Genomic DNA, 19,643 nt, shown 5'->3' on the forward strand with positions numbered 1-19,643 from the left:
AGCCTATGGAAATCATAACATAAGGGAGCTTAGAAAAATATTGTCTACTAGATTGTGTTAGGCCATTTATGGATGTATTCAATTTACAAACAAGATTGGTAAGAGTGGAATCATTGGTGAATCTATCAAGAATCCTTATTAAGCCTCATCAGTATGAAGAAGTCAAGTTTCAGATGGAGTGTTGAATAATTGGTGAATCTAGAAAGTGATCTTTAAGCTTCATAAATCATGAAAGAGATGAATTGTGAAAGCCTGTCTGGTACGTGTTTGAGTGATCAAATTCTTGTTAAAGATATTAGAGTAATTCTTATATTACTAAGGCAATCACACACTACCATCAAGGTGACTGTCGGATTGATCAAGGGTGTTCTTAAACCTTTAAGAAGCTTATATACACCGCCTAATCGATTAAGGCCATTAGCCAATAAATTAGAACAAGGCATAAAACTTTGTAATCAATTACGACACTAGACATTGTATGCTTTCCTTTTTAGTAATTAGGATTTTCGTTTTTATGAAGCACTTAATCTATTAGACGTACATAATGCATAATTGATTATGAGTATTAAAAAGCACGCCTATGAATAGAGGGCTCTAATCACTTTCAAACCATACTAGAAAATGTATTTTGACATATTTTCTCACTCTCTACTCATTATTGCCTTAGTTTTTTGGTTTGTGAGTTTTTCCTGGTGTAACGACTCTCATTTGACTCGTGAGTTTGTCTGTCAAAATCTTCGTTTGGTTCATGAGTTACATATGATATAAAAGCTCTTATCTGGTTACGAGATTAGTCTAGTACAAAATCTCGTGTTTGGTTTGAAGGATAGTAATTGTAACACTCTAGTTTGTTTGTAAGAAGGTTAGTGGGCATAACTTGAGAAGAACTCACATGATATATAGTGGAAACTCCCAAGAATTTTTTTGAGGAGATGAGTAGGGCAAGTGATTAGGTCAAACCACTATATCTCTAGAGTAATTCTCTTTTCTCTCACCTCTCTTTATTTCTACTGTTTACTTATTTCTGATGTGCTTAAATATGATTTCTACTTTGATTTTTTGTATTTATTTCAATGCTTACTCTTTGTTCAAATTATAAAATAGTTGTAAATAATTCTTTTTATTAAAGACTTTTTAGTTAGATACCATTTTTAAAATTTTCTCATCCTTCTTGTCTCTTTCTTGTATTTGAAGTCACTTACCTAATAAATATTTTAACATCATTTTAATAATTTTTGACATTAAATTCCATCAGAATCTCTTTAATCGGGTTGGATATCCAAATGCCTAATCGTGAGGACTGTTATGGGCATCTGCTAAAATGTGAGGAATTATTGAATGGGAAGATGGAAAGTAAGAGGGGTGAAGCATAGGAATGACATAATTTTTAATGATGTTGTGTTGGATATATATGAAGTATATTATTCGATCTTAAGGTATTCATAGTGGTGGCTTGCTATAGCCTCTAAGAAAAGAATTACTTGTAATTTCTACGAGAGGTTTCAAAATCCTTTCTTGTGTACTTGATTTTATAGTCTTAAGTTCCTTATTTTTCTTTTCTTGTAAGGGTTGGAGTACCCCTAATACTCCTCTTCTTAATACAAGAATTATCTATTAAAGAAAATAGATTAATTAACAAACATCGTAATGATGAATCATGAATTTACTCATTGGCATATGCATAGTGCCTCTAAATTATGTATCCTTATATTTGGAGATGGAGAATATATGCGACGACCACTTTTCAGTGGCTAAAAAATTACACATTTGTTGTTATTGTTGTGAGAATCGAAGTTCTAAACAATACTCCCACCGTCCCAAAATGAATGATCCATTTGTAATAAAATGATATTCTAAAATGAATGATCCATTTCAGTTTCCAATACACTTTTTCTAATTCTACCCTCTAATTAATAAAAATTTCACTATTTCCAATACATGATAAGAGTGTTATAGTAAAAACAATATTCTATATCTCTTACTTTTTTACACTTTTCTTAAACTTTGTGAAATGATATGTTGAATCACTCATTGTAGAACGGATGGAGTACTATGTACACAACTTGGGGAGACAAAAATAAAAGAAAACGATATTTAAATTGAAGTCAACTCGAGGTTCGGCAAATATTTTCACAAGCTCTTAAATACAAACTTTTTGTTATAAAACTAACTAAAACGATAGAGATCAAAGAGAGGTAGAGAAGAGAAAAGTAAGAGAGAAAGTGGTATTCTATTATCTTCTTCTAATTAGTTCCCTTTACATTGCAAAGTGGTCCTTATTTATAGGACATTAGGAAGGTGAAAAATCATAACTTTACTATACCACTTAATAGAGAATATGAAGATGAAAGATAAGAATATATATGGACATCCACAATAATATTTCTTCATAACACTCCCCCTTGGATGTCCATTGAGGATATGCCTCGTTAAAACCTTACTAGAAAAACCCAGTGGGAAAAAATCTAGTGAAGGAAAAAGAGTACAATATCCTTTGAAAGTGAACTGCCTCGTTAAAAACCTTACCAGGAAAACCCAGTGGGACAAAACCATGGTGAAGGGAAAAAGAGTGCATAAAATATTTATTTCTCCCCCTCATGCATACATTTATATGTGAGACGATATTCTTTATAGTAGTTGCTAAAAATTTCTTCTTCGAAGTGACTTCATGTAGTGCTAATAGATATGCAGGATTTGATGAAGTTATTGTCATGATTTGTTTCATAGATCTCCATGAAATTGTTGTACCATCACATGTAAACAAATAACCTCTTTCTCATCTACTATTGTGAGAATCTGACAAGTAACCAGCATCTCTAAGATAACGGAGTATATGTTTTCCTCCGTTCAAATGTCTTCGTGTAGGCGAATAATTATATCTTGGTAATAGATTGACCAGATACGATATATCGAGACGTCTATAATTAACAAGGTATATTAGTGCTCCAATTGCACTACGATATGATACTTCATGACCAAGTAATTTTTGTAATAATTTTCTTGAGGCCTGAAAGGATCTTTCTCTACATCCAATGATATAACAATCATTGGAGTAGGAAACATGTGACATTTGTCCATATAGAAACATTTCAACACTTTTCTATATAGCCTTCTTGATGTACAAATATTCTTTTGTCCAAATGCTCAATTTGCAAACCTAGACATATTTTATCTTTTCTAGATCCTTCATCTCAAACTCTTTATTTAAGAAATTTATAGCTTTTGGAAGCTCTTCAGGAGTTCCAATAATATGTACGTCACCTACATAGATAAATTTTATTACAAATTCTTTTCCACATCATTTTATGAAAATACAAGTACAAATTGAGTTATTTGTATATTCATCATTTAGTAAATATTCACTGAGGTGATTATACCACATGCGTCCGAATTCTTTTAGTCTATAGAGAGACTTGTTCAATTTGATGTAGTAGTTTTCTCGAGATCAACAATTATGTGCCTCTGGTGTATTGAACCCTTCAGGGAGTTTCATGTAAATGTCACTATTAAGTGAACCATATAAATAAGATGTAATTACATCCATCATGTTCAAATTAAGCCCTTCATGTGTTACAAGGCTAATTAATTATCAAAAATCGATTGAATCCACTGCAGGTGAATATGTTTTATCAATCTTAGGTATTTGTGAAAATAATTGAGCGATAAATCAAACTTCATATCATTCTTATTTTTCTTTTTCACAAAAACTCATTGATATCCAATTAGTTTCACACCTTGAAGTGTTCAGACTACAGGTCCAAAAGTGAGTCACTTGTAAAATGAGTTTAATTCTTCTTCAATTGAATATATTTATTTTGGCCAATTCTCACTTAGTCTACAATCTTTAATAGACTTTGACTCATGATCCTCGTTATCACTGATCACTTTTAGCGCTATATTGTATACAAAGACATTGTCAATATTGACTTTATTTGGTTATCTCAATTTCAGTTCCATTCCATTTCATCCATGACATAATTTATCGAGATCTCTTTATTTCATATTTCAAGTACTTGATTTGTTCTTCTGGAACTAAAAATTAAATTATGTCAAAGTGCTCTTAGCATTTTCATATCCTCACTTGGGTCATCTTTAGTTTCTTTTCTTAGTAAAGGACTTTTAACATTGGAACCGACTTTCATACCACGCTTCAGGCGCAGCAACAACTCATTTGCAATATTATATTATCCAATAGGAGAATCCACTTTGAGTGGAGTATTATCAGCTGATAATTTATTTCATAAACTTTGCAAATGAATAATATTTTGAACTTTTGATTCATATTGATTTGTACGAGGATCAAGACAACAATTTATTTTAAATTGTTCATTTGAACTTCTTGTTCATGATTTCAGCTGTTCATTTGAACTTCTTGTTCATGATTTCAGCTGTTCATTTGAACTTCTTGTTCATGATTTCAGTTGCTTATTCTCTCCCCCTAATATTGGAAAACTTAATTTATATCAAGTGATAATCAGCCTACTGGGCTACAATCAAGTATTTGATTATTTGCTCAAATTATATCCTCAAAATTGAGATTCATATTAATTATATTTTTCCAATATTCTTTCGTGACTCATCTTAATGTATTATATTGGAGCAATTGGAATATACACAACACATCCAAATGTTCACTTAGATGAGAAATATTAGAATAAATTAGGAAGGACTAAGATATAGTATCTTGTTGGCTTGATGCGAATAAATATCTTAATATCATACTTTGGGTGTTTCAAATATATAATTTAGAATTGATGATCTCATAAGTATCAACCATATAATTAACTTTAGACGTCTAAAGAATGGATCTTCGGGTCCATTTTCTTTTTATGAACATATATTACATGATATTCAATATCAATTTTAATAATATATGTGATACTTATACAGGAATTTCTATAAAAAAAAAGTTCAGAAAACAAGATCTTAGTCTAATTAGGTGAGAAAATAATTTCACAAACTTCTGGTTGTGAATAGAGACATATGCATGATATTTTAGTCGATGCAACAGTTAATGTCATAAAAACGCAATTTCTCATATTTTTATTTTCTTTTAGAAACACACAAAAATTTAATGGATTGAAGAAACTTTTGGTTCTTCAATACAAATTATTCGCATCATATTATATCTGAGATGACCCAACCGATTTTACCAACGACGCATTTAAGCGTAATTTGTAAACTACTGGTTTACAATGACATGTGCTTAAAGTGTACTAATATAAGTGTAGTCCAAGCCCGAGGGAAAAGTCGGTAGCTTTTCTATTATACATTTTCTGTCCAAATTATGTTATGTAATACAACGATATTTAATACCTCCAATATAATTCAAAATCAATATAATAGTATCTCATGATTAAACACTTTAATCATACATATGCATATGAACATATTATCATATAATTATCAAAAAATTATCCCTTATAAAATTAAACATATTTAGTCATATAAAATCATATTACTAAAATTATATCGTCATATAATTAATTTATTTTACTATCCTTCAGGGATGATTGACAAGTTCTTCAGGAACTGTATAAATAATTTGTTTTGCTATCCTTCAGGGATGCTTGATAAGTTCTTCAAGAACTATATTAGTAATTTGTTTTGCTATCCTTCAAGGATGTTTGATAAGTTCTTCAGGAACTATATAAACAATTTGTTATAAACAATGATCTAAAAAATATAATCATTCTTCTGGGATACATTAAAATTATGTGTGTCATTCTTCCGGAATGACAATCTTTTAATGAGCATATTACAAGTTATAAAATTTTAGATCGATAAATCAAAAAATCTTTATGAAATCCTTTTGGGATATTTTAGTATTCTTCTTGCAATCCTTCTAGGATGTATGGAAATCACAATTGATATTATCCTAATCAAATAACATATAATAGCTTGAAACTAAATCAAACAAAAAAAACATACCTGGGAGCTTCGTGCTGATAACGTGTTATAAAACTAACTAAAACGATAGAGATCAAAGAGAGGTAGAGAAGAGAAAAGTAAGAGAGAAAGTGGTATTCTATTATCTTCTTCAAATTAGTTCCCTTTACATTGCAAAGTGGTCCTTATTTATAGGACATTAGGAAGGTGAAAAATCATAACTTTACTATACCACTTAATAGAGAATATGAAGATGAAAGATAAGAATATATATGGACATCCACAATAATATTTCTTCATAACACTTTTAGAATTTTTTAATGAAAAATAATATATTAATAATAATAATAATAATCCATAAAAGAACAACGAATATAGTAATAAAACACATTATAACAAATAATAAATTCCATCATAATTTTTTTACCTTGAAGAACAAATAACCAAGTAAATCATATATGCGTCACATTTTATTTGTTTTTTTTAAAAGAAGTTACATATTTTCACGATTGAACTTATATCGAGGAGAAAAGTTTTGATCAATATTTTAAAGTATTTTATTTAGAAATATTCCTCCAATTGAGTTGGCAATTAAGAGAAAAAATATAATCAACCCATTTGAATTCACCTTTTATGTTTTTTGTTTATGACTTATTCTCTTGGTTGAGTTGGCAACCAAAGAGAAAAATTTTGATCAACCCAGTTCAAATTCCATCAACTGCATTTTAGTGTGTTTTATTTATGACTTATTGTCTCAGTTGAGTTGACAGTCGACATGAAAATTTTTAATGATCCCCCTTCTAATTTTAACAACTGCATTTTATCGTCTTTATTTATTTATGACATATTCCCTCGGTTGATTTGACTACCGATGAAAAAACTATTTTAGTGCTATTTATATTTATTTATGACTTATTTTCTCGATTGAAAAAACTTTTTGTCATTATAATGAAAAATTAAGTAATCAATTTTTGTCGTCCATTTATAAAGTAACAGCGATCAAAATATTGTCAACTCATCAATCTACTTAAAACATTAGTGATATGCATGAAACTCTCACTAGGCAATCAGGATGTGAATGCCAAAATAATCCATCTTAAATGTAAAGTGTTGAAATGCAAATTTACCCTGATGAAAATAATGATTGCAAAAGTAGAAAACAGTTTCAAAGTGGCTCCTTAACTTAATCTCTTTTCTTATTTTTAAAATTATTTTTCTTCAATACAAGCTTCAGAATTTCATCTCCTTTGTTATTTTTACACAAAATAAATACATGCAAAGATCGTTGAACCTGAAAAGCACCAGGGTGTGCAACACAACTTAGAATTTTAGGTTCAACAACTTAAAGAGTCATTAAATGTGTTAAAGAGCATCGAGATGATGATGATGATGATGATGATGATGATGATGATGATGATGATGAGGAGGAGGAGGAGGAGGAGGATGAGGAGGAAGATTTAGAATTTATCAATAAATTCGATGCTTTGCAGATTGAACTAATAGATAAGAAAGTGTTGATTGAAGAATTAGAATTATTGAATCAAATTCTAATGGTTAAGTGAGAGATGAATGATTAGTTACATAAAACTCGAAAAAATATTGATTAGCGTAAATTGTATTTTAAATATAACTTAATTAATTTTTTAGATTAGTTCTTTAAAATTAATTTGAAAGATTATACGTTGAATAAGAATTTTATTTACTCTATATATTGTTAAATGTATAGGAATCAAATCCATAATAAATAGCACTTTTCGATCACCTTGGTTCGTAGGTTCAATTGAGAGAAAAAGTGGCACATTTTCCAATTTTTCACCTCAACCAGTACCTCAACAAACAAAAATAGCGCATTTTCCATGACATTTTAAGTTACCTCGGACACTCAACCGAGGTGAAATTCTTTTTTAACTAAAGTGAAATATGACTTTCGTAGTTGTGACATGCAATAAGACATTGAAAAAAAGAATACAACAAAATAACGTGAAACAATAAAAAGAACTCAACCACTCTCCAAGGGTTCCCACATATAAAGACTATAGCAACTAAAAATCAACTCCGCAAAAACATGTTAGATTTCAAACCACAATCAGATCCCTTCAAAAGAGTATTAAAAATCAAAAGTTAATATTTACCTCAGAACCAAGACAAACACTTGATCTTTTATTAAGAAAGATAAATGATAAGATTCTAAAATTATTTAGTGAAGGTGCAAGAGTTGACTCCTAATTTATCTAAAAACCATTTAGAAAAAGTACTCTTATTCTCCCTCCTCTTACATTTACATTTGTATTTTAAATTATAATATTATACTTATAATTTAGTATTGAGAATTTGTAAACAATGGCATTGCTTATTACATTGTGCTTCTCATAAGGTTCGTTCTTTTTACTAAATGTCAACTATATTCTTTATTAAGAAATAACCTAGTGGTGTATATAATAAATGAAGATTCTATGATGTTATTTTGCATCTAAATAGGTTTAGACCTTATTTAATTTGTGTGTGCTTTAGACTTGTGTTGCTTTCTCATGAACAACTATAAACAAATAAAATAAACAAAACTTTTCTTCAAGTGGCAAACAATAAAGCAAGTAAGAAGGAAAGACTATATAGTAAAACACAACTGCTTTTTCTTGTGACTTCTAATTTGAGATCAATGTTACTAAGCTTTTAATTAACATATATTATTATCTATTAAAAACTAGAAAGTAAAAGAAAGAATACAGTACCAAGAAGTTAAGGTTCCCTTTCCAATATAAATATTTTTTGGTAACTTTTGTTTTTGAAGTACAAAACTATAGTTTTGAGGTTAATGGGTTTTGTCCATCAATCAATCAAAGCAAGATCATATATTCTTTCTTGTTTTTAGTAATATTCTTCATTTGTGTTGCTATTTATCTTTATTTTATAGCCACTGCCATCAAGCATAGATTCTCTCCTATGTGTGAGTGAGTCCATAGAAATGGATGAAGGTGCTTTGCTTTGCTGTGATTCTCTCTGCCCAAAAAAGGTTTCTTGCTTTTGTCTCTCTATATAGATTTTCTTTCCCTTAGGCGGTTCTAAGCAAATCTTATAGCTGGTGTGATGTGAACACTACACGTACATAACAATGCTCGAAAAAAAAACTACGAAAAATCGAAGAAAAAAAATAAAGAATATATTATATTTAAGGTTTAGGGTTTAAAGTTTACAGAATACAAAATACATCTTATACTTAAATACTACGGTTTAGTTTACGATTTATGCCACAATTGTATTTTATTCCAACAATGAGTTATACCCAACATATATGTATTTTATTCCAACTCCACCTAACTCATTTGTGTATAAAAAGCCTTCACCAGTCTACATTTTATTCATTGCAATTTGCAAAACATCTTCCTATAGTTACTTGATTGTCTTCTATAGGTTGGTTGGAAGATTGCTTTTGAAAAATTTTTAACAGCAAAATGAACTATGCATGTTATCATATGGGGTCTGGTTAGTTTTTCTTGATATATATTCTTACCTAGCAAGAACTTTTTCTTTGGTGTCGAATTTGATGTGTTTGGAAAGTCACTATTTCAGTCCATGCATGTTGTTTTTTTTCATCAATGATAAATTCCTTGGCCCATTTGGAGGGTTATCGTCAACGGTTTGAATCGCGGTTGCATTCAAATATGGTTTTTTATGCATTCGGAGATAAATTACGATGTTTTGAAATATTAACTATTTTTATTGTTTATGTTTGATTTGAAGGTAGTAGAACTGAGAGAAGGCCTTTGGAGTTTGGTAAGACTCATGTAGTGAGGCCTAAAGGAAAACATCAAGCAACTATAGTTTGGCTGCATGGTCTTGGTGACAATGGTTTGAGGTATGCATATATAACATCTTTTCTGTATTATTATATACAATATTGTTTAATATGTTTTTATTATGAAGCTTCCTTGTATTGAGATTCTAAATAGAATAAATTCTGTTGGAAAAAGTTGTTAGTATTTTGAAAGATGGAAATTTGATTTGGAGGAGTATATACTAAGATTCTTGACTAAGGGACCACATGATCATATAACTTGATTTACTACTAAAATAAGTAATTTGACATGACTTATAAATTGACAGAAGAATATTTATATGACATCATGACTTAACAATTAATTCTAAGAATTTTTCTTTGAACATCAGCAGAAAATTTACCATTGAGTCTAATCACTTTTAATCTATGCATTTTATTTCCTAATTTATGCTTACTATTAGCTTGGTTTTGTTGCAGCTTATATCAGCTTCTCGAATCACTTCCACTTCCAAATGTAAGTTTTGTCGTCTTGACACATGTAATTACATTCAATCACTTTATGTCTAATAAATTGTTATCGGTATCTATGTGTTAGTGTCATGCATCGTATCTGTGTCTGTACCTGTGTAAGCGCTTCGTAATTCAAGTAATTCGATAAAAATATTTCATGTACTAAACATATGATATGTTTTCTGATGTTATATGATGCAGGTAAAATGGATTTGTCCAACTGCACCTACGCGTTCTGTAGCTATACTTGGTGCTTTTTCTTGCACTGCATGTAATGTTTTTGATCTCTCTTGTTTTCTATATTTTTTTATACTTAAAATCAGCACTTTGTAACAGTTGAATGTACACATATAAGTATATATATTGTGACCTAATTATGTTTTGTTATATTTAACAATGATTAGGGTTTGATATGGGAGAACTTTCAGAAGATGGTCCAGTTGATTGGGAGGGTTTAGATGCCTCAGCAGCACATATTGCTAATCTGTTGTCAGCTGAGCCACCTAATGGTACTTTCTAAAGCTAAATAATATTGATTTTGATATCGATGAATTTCACTAAAACATCACTTTTTTTTGTTTATGGTAGTGAAAATTGGGATTGGAGGGTTCAGTATGGGTGCTGCAACAGCTCTCTATTCTGCAACATGTTTTGCCATGGGAAAGTATGGAAATGGAATTCCTTATCCTATCAACTTAAGAGCAGTTGTTGGACTAAGTGGCTGGCTTCCGGGATCAAGGTATATTATTGTTCGCGTAATGTCTGGTTTTTCATGTTCGTGAAATGTCAGTTCAGTAATAAGAGTTTAATCTTGTACGATACAGTTGTAAAATGATTATTAGTTTCGCTTTCGTTTTGTTGACACTTTAGTTGGAAATTGATGTTGATGTAGGACCTTAAGGAGCAAGATAGAGGTGTCACATGAGGCAAAAAGGAGAGCTGCTTCATTACCAATTTTCATGTGCCATGGAATTAGTATGCCACTATATATATTACTATATTGTGACATTAGGTTTTTTATTTATCTAAAGAGTTTGGTTATAAATTTAATCATATTAATTCGAGCACCGACACTTTTGATCGAAAGATGTTTAGGTTTAACATGTATCAGTGTTTGACACTCACATAATACTCGTACACGTACTAGTACATTTGTCTCGGTGTCAATGTAGTTTTGTGTTCGGTGTCCATGTTTAAGTACACATAGAGCATAGTATTTTTATTTTTTTTAAGCTAACATCTAAAATCCATTTTTCAGGTGATGATGAAGTTCCCTACAAATTTGGAGAGAAATCAGCTCAATCCTTGAGTTCAGCAGGGTTTCAATATACAACCTTCAAATCCTATGATGGGTAATTTCCATTTTTTTTCAGTAAAGTGATATTGGATTTCATATAATTCAAGAACTACATACCTATAAGCAACTCATCACTTTTGTGCAGGATTGGTCATTATACAGTTCCTAGAGAGATGACTGATGTTTCCAATTGGCTTGGCTCAAGGTTAGGGCTTGAGGGACCCTTATAAGGAACATGGTTTCAATCAAGTGATGTTGGAGAAGATGTGTGGAATGGAACAAAAACAAGGAAGTTGGAGAAGGACATGAAGAACTAGGTAGATATAATGGAATGATTTATAGGTATATGTAATATGATGAAAATGGATTCACTGATTTTGAATCCAATGTCTTTTGATAACTTTAGGTGAGAAAGAGATTGAGGAAAATAACAAGAGATGGTGTGTTATAGAAGAGAGATAGATAGACAGAATGCAGTTTCTGTCATAAAGGTAGAGAGAATCTAATGGTGTGTTATATGAGTCTTTTTTGCCAAGTGGAGATATAGATATCTAGATATGTTTGTTTGTTGTAATCTATATATATCATTTTAGAACCTATAGACATTCAATACTACTATTTGAAAATTTTATTATTTCTCAAATTTAGCTTTTCATTTAGCTTTAAATATAAGTACAGGATAGTGCAAGCTAGTGAATATGCATCTACTATTGTCAAGCATCTATTGAAACAAAGCTCATAATTAATTCCTAATACTATTCTATAACAAATTATAATTAGTTAGCTATGTTACTCTTTGTGTGGGCTATAGCTCCCACTAACATTGGAAATTAAAGGAATGAACTTTAATATTAAATAAGTATATTTGAAAATATTATTTGATTAATTGAGTAACTTGTTCACACTTAAAAGAGTAACAAATAGTCATTTAAATTATTTTAATCACCTAACATATTTTTAGCTTATTAATTGAATTTATAAATTACTCACATAAGGTTATGTATAATGAAGGTGTTCAATAATTTTTTCAATAGTTGAATGCTTGCAATGAGGTGTTGAATTGAGTGTTGAAATTGAGGTGGATTAATTGGTGTTGAAAACATTCAACATGTTGAATGAGGAGGGAGTGAGACCACATAAAATATTTTGCAAATTCTTATTGGTTTTTGTGAATATTTATATTTTTAGTGTGTTGTGAATGGTGGTGGAGTAGAGTGTTGAATTTTATTAAACGAAACCAATGTAGTGAGTAAAAATTGAACATGTGTTGAATTATTAGGTGGAAGAAAGAGAAGATGATGTAGAATATAAAAAGTGAAAAAGGAGGTATTGAATTTATAAACCATTGTTCATAGTCTAAGAGGTATAGTGATGTGTTTGTAGTTTCGATATGAATATGATTAAGGATTAAGTGACAGCCTCTCACATATTCAACATATTCAACAAGTAAAATGACTATTTTCTTAAAAAAAAAAAAAAATCATTACAAATTTTTTCAGTTTCATAATTGTTTAATTATTTATATAGAGTAATATTTTTATTCACATTAAAATAAAAAAAAATTAATAATTAACTTTAAATATGATTTTTTTTATAAAATAATTAAAAAAGGAGTCATGCACTGACAGTGTAAAATATTTATATTATAACTTTTTAAAATATAAATATACATCACAATTATTTTAGAGTTAAAAGGTAGTGTACTGACAGTGTAAAATAGTTTTACACTATCATTCAATAGAGAGTCATCAATATATATATATATATATATATATATATATATATATATATATATATATATATATATATATATATATATACACTACAAAAAAAGAGCTCAGTAGTGACGTGATTATCACGCCACAAACAGAAAAAACACTTCACAAATCATTATTTGCGACGTGGTCATTTACGTCGCAGGAGACAAGGTGGCAACTTTTAGTGACGTGATTTTCACTTCACTAATTAGTGAAGTGAAAATCACGTCGCAACATTTGGACCAGAGTTTAATGCTTTTCAATTCAGAGCAGGCGCAGCAGTAATGAGTAAGTAAAAGCATCTTTATTAGTGACGTGATTTCCATGTCACTACCTAGTGGCATGCAAATCACGTCACTAAATTTGCCTAGAGACTTGTAAAAGCGCATTTATGTTTGTGAAGTTGCGACGTGATTTACATGTCACTACCTAGTGACATGGAAATCACGTCACTAACATTTTTTTTTTAAAAACCAAATATTATATATATATATATATATATATATATATATATATATATATATATATATATATATAAAATCAAATTAATAAACTAAATATATTAAAATTAATTAATAAAATTTATAAATTAATTCAATAAACTAAATATAAATCTAATATTAAAATTAAGAAAGTAAAATTATAAATCTAATATTAAAATTAAGAAAGTAAAATTATATTAACAATACATTTTTTCCATATATAAATAATATTTTTCTTATATACTTTATTATATTATTAATGACAAATAAATGGTACGTAAATCATTCCTTTTATCAACAATAAATAATTCATTTTATTCTTTAATATTTACGAATTAATATTTTTAAATATTAATAATCAATTTATAAGTGACATATACTTTTCTATATAACTATTTATGTAATCATTTAATTTTATAAATATCAATTAGTAACACACATTTTTTCATGTACAAATAAATATTAATTAATAAGATATATTTAATTGAATTGATAACAACGATTTTGTATTAACACACTCCTATATAAATGTTTTTTATCTCAAAGATTGGTAAAAAAATTATAACGGTAAAAGGAATCTAAACAACCAAATGATTAAAAATAAAAACTATTGAATCTTATATACTAAATAAAGCATTAATTAATTGTAACACATAAAAGGAATGATCAAATTAACCTTTAATTTTATTTTAATGATTATTAAATGAGCAATAGTGATTGATTCTTACTAAAAACTAATTTCCTCCCACTTTTCATAACAAATGAACATGCGATTACTATTATTTATTTTCCTTTTAAAATAATTGTGCCTATTAAATTATATATAGTTGTTTATTAATGAACTGAATGTTTGATTACACAATATTTCCACAACGGTATAAGAGATAGTGGAGTTTATTAGTTTTTAACTTTATTATCTCAAAAAAATTTAACTTTTCTAAAGGTAACTTTTCTAAAGGTTACATTTTAATAAAAATTGTTTAATTTGCATAGACTATACATAATATTCCAATTAAAGCAAATTTTTCAATTAATTATTATATAATATTATAATACGAAAAATTACACTTTAATTAAAAAAATTAATGTGATATTTATAAATTATATTTCATATTTATTCTTTTAAAAGTAGTTATATAAATCAATTTTATTAAATAAAATATTTATTACACCTTCTTTAATTATTAATTAAGATTTAAAGTTATTCATGACTATTTAGTCCGATTATTTTTTCTTTTTTTAAGTGTTATGATATTATTACACTATAGTATAATATTTATAACGGTCCCTATTAATAAAATATACTCATTCCCAATTAATACACTAAAACTCACAATACTTACTCTATATTGCAAATTTCTCTATTCATAAATCTTATTAACTCATAATTAATACATTTGAAATTGTATCATGTGACTTCTATGAAAGTTATTATCATACTTTTTTTTAAACAAAATACAATAAATATACAACATACTACAATATTATTTTCTTTAAACATATACTTCACACAAATATGTATATATAACCATATAAAATACTACTTCACAGAAATATATATAACCATATAAAATAAATATATAATAAATATTTTTTAAACAAAATACTACTTCACACTATCCTACTATTATATTATTTTTTTAGAACAAAATAACACTTCAAACTAATATATATAACCATATAAAATAAACATACATAATCATTTTTAAGTTATATAATATATATATACATATAATAAATATTTTTTAGACAAAAATCAAATAAAAAAATCTAAACAAAAATCAAATAAAAAAATTTCGAAAAAAACATACCTTTTCTCTAATCTACTCCTTCTTCTTCTTCTCCTTCTCCTTCTTCTCCCTTCAAAATCCCCCAAAAAAAAAACAAAATTAACATTATATAAATATAGATGACTATAAATCAGAGTTCTAAATAAATACAGATGCAATTTACCTTATGATTCAAAAGAACAAGTTTGAAAGTGGGTATGAAAATGAACAAGTTTGAATATGGCTTTGAACAAAAATGGGTGTTTGGAAGAGAAACCAGAAAATGGGTGTTTGGAAGAGAAACCAGAAAATGGGTTTCTGCAAAATTTGGTAACGTAAGGGTCTGGGGGAGAGAAGGGTCAAGCGTGTACCTATAACACCTTTAGCGACGTGAATTTCACTTCGCAACATTCCCACGTGAAATTCACGTCGCAACCTACCCAACTGTATAATATCATATTCTCTCACTGCACATGCCAACTGTGATTGACTTGCGTGGTAATACGTGCCTTTTAGCGACGTGAAATACACGTCACTACTGCCCAATGGTAATAATTAAATTCTCTCACTGCAATAAAGACTGTACAGGTCAGACCTATTTAATTTTTTCTTTTAATTTTATTGTTGCGACGTGATTTTCACGTCACAACTATCTTTTTAAAAAAGCAATTTCTGACAGACCCAATATTTATGTTATGCTTGATATTTTAATATTAAAATTAGTAGTGACGTGATATTCACGTCGCAACTAGCTTTTATTATTCTCGTGATTTTCACGTCACTATTTTACGTGGCTATACAGCCCTTTTCTTGTAGTGATATATATATATATATATATATATATATATATATATATATATATATATATATATATATATATATATATGAGAATGTTATAATACACCCACTTATTTTTATGAAGTTGGGACACCTTCTCAATTTAACACTTAAAATTTGTCTCTCTATTTTTTAATCAATTAATTTATGTAACTATTTGACAATTTAACTATCAATTTGGTGCAAAAATAACAAAATTCCTTTAACAGGCTCTTTGCCAATTTAATCATCTATTTTCTTCTTTGTTTTTTTCTTACAAAAGCATTATTTTTAATTAACCTAGTGCATAATTATAAGTACACAATAACCCTATATATATATATATATATATATATATATATATATATATATATATATATATAGTCTAGATCAAATAACACTACTGTGTGAAACTTAGTAACATGATATTCTGATAACTCTTTAATGTATATCTGCATTACAAAATTAACGGTTGGATTGAAAAGTATTATCGTATAGATCATGTCTATAAAATATGATATCAATAAAAAATTATTTGACGTGACAACCAGATGCATAAATACTAACGTCTTACAAAACTTCATCAAAACGGATAATTTTAATCTTTCTCTTTAATATATCAAATGTTTTTCATTTGATGTAAAATGTTATAGACATGATCTATATGATAATAGTTTTCAATTCAACGCTAGATTTTGTTATACGGATACGCGGTAAAGAGTTATTGGAGGTGTCTTGTTACTAAATTTGACATCTTGATGTTATTTAATTTCCACCTATAAAGCCCAAACACGTGAAACCCCAATAACAACGAAGAACATCGTTTGATGCTAAAAATGTGGACCCCTTTTCCCCACTAAGTAGGTAATCCATTCTATGAACTCCATCATAATCATCTAGATTAATCTAACGATTGGCCACATCTTATGCATCATCACATGCGTCTGGTTTCTAACCAATTCTCCTATTTAAAGAAGTTTAAAGAAGGAATTGCACCATTGAATAGGTATTCAAATTCTTCCTCCATTTCACAAGTATTCAAATCCTTCTCTATTTTCTGTTTAATTTCGTCAAATTCATACTATAGCTATCCTCCATTAGATTCATCGACAATGGAAGCTTCCAAAGCCACTCGCTACATCATCCAATGATATGACGTTGCAACCGTTGCCTCATCCTCAAGGGACAAACGAGCAAGTCTTGACAACTGTTTCTTATGTTCCCTCGGCATAAGTTTTGGTCCAACCTAAGGCAGATAAAGGAGTGTTTCTACCTCCTAATTTCCTCGGATTTACATCGTAGTTCCACTAGGTGAACATTCATTCAAACCTTTGCTACCACCTTCAATGTCTCGACGAGAAACAAGGATTGGTTCCAAATTAATAATGAAAATAATTGACACATTGTTAGCTTGGGAATATTGGTTTGGCATTGTCAACGTGAAAATGTAATATAAAAGTATGAGATTGCTAAGTATAAAATGACCTGACTATAGTTTTGACAGATTGATTACTTCGACTGAGGTGGGAGTTTGAATCGTCTATCAATTATTTTGGGACTTAGTATTTTCTTGAGTTAAAGGGTTAAATGATGTAAAGACCCAATAAGTCTGCTCTAGAGAAATCTCAGGGACAAATCCAAAAGATTAGGATCACTTTCTCTTCAAAACATGTTTATAATCTCGAAAATGTTTGAAGTGATTTGACATATTCGACAAGAAACAAATTGATTCTCGACATGGGCAACTAGAAGACTTGGAGAAGTTTTCGAAAAAATCATTCAGGGAGTTTAAGGGAGGTTGTCGATGTTGGTAGTAGTTTGCATTAGTTCAAGGACTGAAGACACGTGAAAGAAAATCAAAAAATAGAAGCCCACGTAGTAGGATCCATGTCGAGTCCAAGAGAAATAATCGTTATTGACGGTTATTGATGTATGTAGTATACAAGTCGATTTCTATCATGGAATAAGGTTTCAAAATTTTTATTAGTATTCTCTATAGAACTCGAGTATCCAAGTTACAGAGAGAAAACAGTTTGTGAGAAAACATGTATGAATCTGTGTCCTTTTCGAATTCTTTAATCAAAGCATTTATTTCATTACTTATATTGTGTTCTTTTTAATTTACTTATTCAAATAATTCTGCATTTTGTTCTTATTGGAATTTATATCCGATTTCCCTACATTCAAACATTAATACCCAAGCATAAACATACTTTCTCAAACTTTATGCATAAATTGTCCATAGGAAATTTTTTCGAGTTTCATCCCATAAGATTAAAGTGTTAACCAATAAACAATGTCAATTGAAGTCTCGAGATGAAGCCTATTATTTATTCTTTAACTCAAACTTTGCACTTGAATAACATTTATAATACGACCATCTTGATTCAACAAGTCTTGATAAGCTTGCATTGGATTGTTGTGTGGTGAGCAAAGATCCTCCCGTATGTGTTTAAGAAAAGAACAAGGTTTTTCATTCCTATGTTTCTTCCAAGTTCTAAAACCCATAGAAATGAAGACATGTGATCTGAGATGTCCACTTGTTTTTTTATTTGTTGCTAAAAAGGTAACATGGTAAGCCGTGTGCAACATCTTCACACGGTGAATATTCTAACTAATAAGGGAAATATGATAATCAAGTGTGTTGAAACTTTCTTGGATATACCTTATTACTAAACAAAGAATAATTTTCTAAATGAATTTGATATGCGTCCCATTTTAGATAAGCATTTGCATTACATCCCCTGATTAGGTGGATATTGCCAAATCGAAGGACGTTTTTCAGGATCACGCTTCAAAGAATTTTCAAAGTCATGATGCTCGTCAATTCTTAAATTCTCAAGAACTATTTTAGATTCGAATGGCGGAATTATAATTTCTTCATCTCTTCATTCTCTTTCAATTATTCATCTTAAATGTCAGGATTATAATTTCTTATTCTCAATCAAATTCTTAGATCCGAATTTTCAATTAGATCCGAATGCCGGGATTAAAATTTCTTCACATGCTTTCCTCTCGAAAAGATAATCAAATTTTCTATTATTCTTCTATACTTTTATGATGAAAAATAAAACATAATAGAATGTCAACAAAAAATCATCCAATTCTTACTTTTATACAAAAATAATAATTTGGACTCAAAATGAAAAAAGTATTTTAGTATTTCCATTATGTAATTTAAAAATAAAATAAAATAAAGGGATGGTCATGGGTCTTTCCCCTGTACAAACTTGTCGGAACATTGAGGCTAAAACGAGAGGCAAAATCACCGATCATGGAGAGGCTACACCAAAAAATATCTTTTTTTTCTCTAAAGGATATAACTCTAAAATATTTCACACTAAAAGC

At 28.9% G+C, this 19,643-nt stretch overlaps 1 protein-coding gene across 1 annotated transcript; it reads left to right on the forward strand.

The window, feature by feature from the left end:
• Window positions 1-9,213: 9,213 nt before the first annotated feature.
• On the forward strand, window positions 9,214-12,090 carry LOC131606153 (uncharacterized). Its single transcript, XM_058878431.1, has 9 exons — window positions 9,214-9,369; window positions 9,628-9,742; window positions 10,142-10,178; window positions 10,376-10,445; window positions 10,579-10,683; window positions 10,763-10,913; window positions 11,067-11,149; window positions 11,433-11,526; window positions 11,617-12,090. The coding sequence occupies exons 1-9, from the start codon at window positions 9,339-9,341 to the stop codon at window positions 11,699-11,701; spliced, it is 771 nt and encodes a 256-aa protein (XP_058734414.1). The 5' UTR covers window positions 9,214-9,338; the 3' UTR covers window positions 11,702-12,090.
• The last annotated feature ends 7,553 nt before the right edge of the window (window positions 12,091-19,643 follow it).

This window comes from Vicia villosa, linkage group LG5 (genome assembly GCF_029867415.1).
Source record: "Vicia villosa cultivar HV-30 ecotype Madison, WI linkage group LG5, Vvil1.0, whole genome shotgun sequence".
Lineage (NCBI taxonomy): Eukaryota > Viridiplantae > Streptophyta > Magnoliopsida > Fabales > Fabaceae > Vicia > Vicia villosa.

Coding starts and splice junctions, on each gene's coding strand:
- LOC131606153 (XM_058878431.1), top strand. CDS start 9,339: ATGAACTATGCATGTTATCATATGGGGTCTG. Junction 9,370..9,627: donor ATGTTATCATATGGGGTCTG/GTTAGTTTTTCT, acceptor TTTGATTTGAAG/GTAGTAGAACTGAGAGAAGG. Junction 11,150..11,432: donor TTTCATGTGCCATGGAATTA/GTATGCCACTAT, acceptor TCCATTTTTCAG/GTGATGATGAAGTTCCCTAC.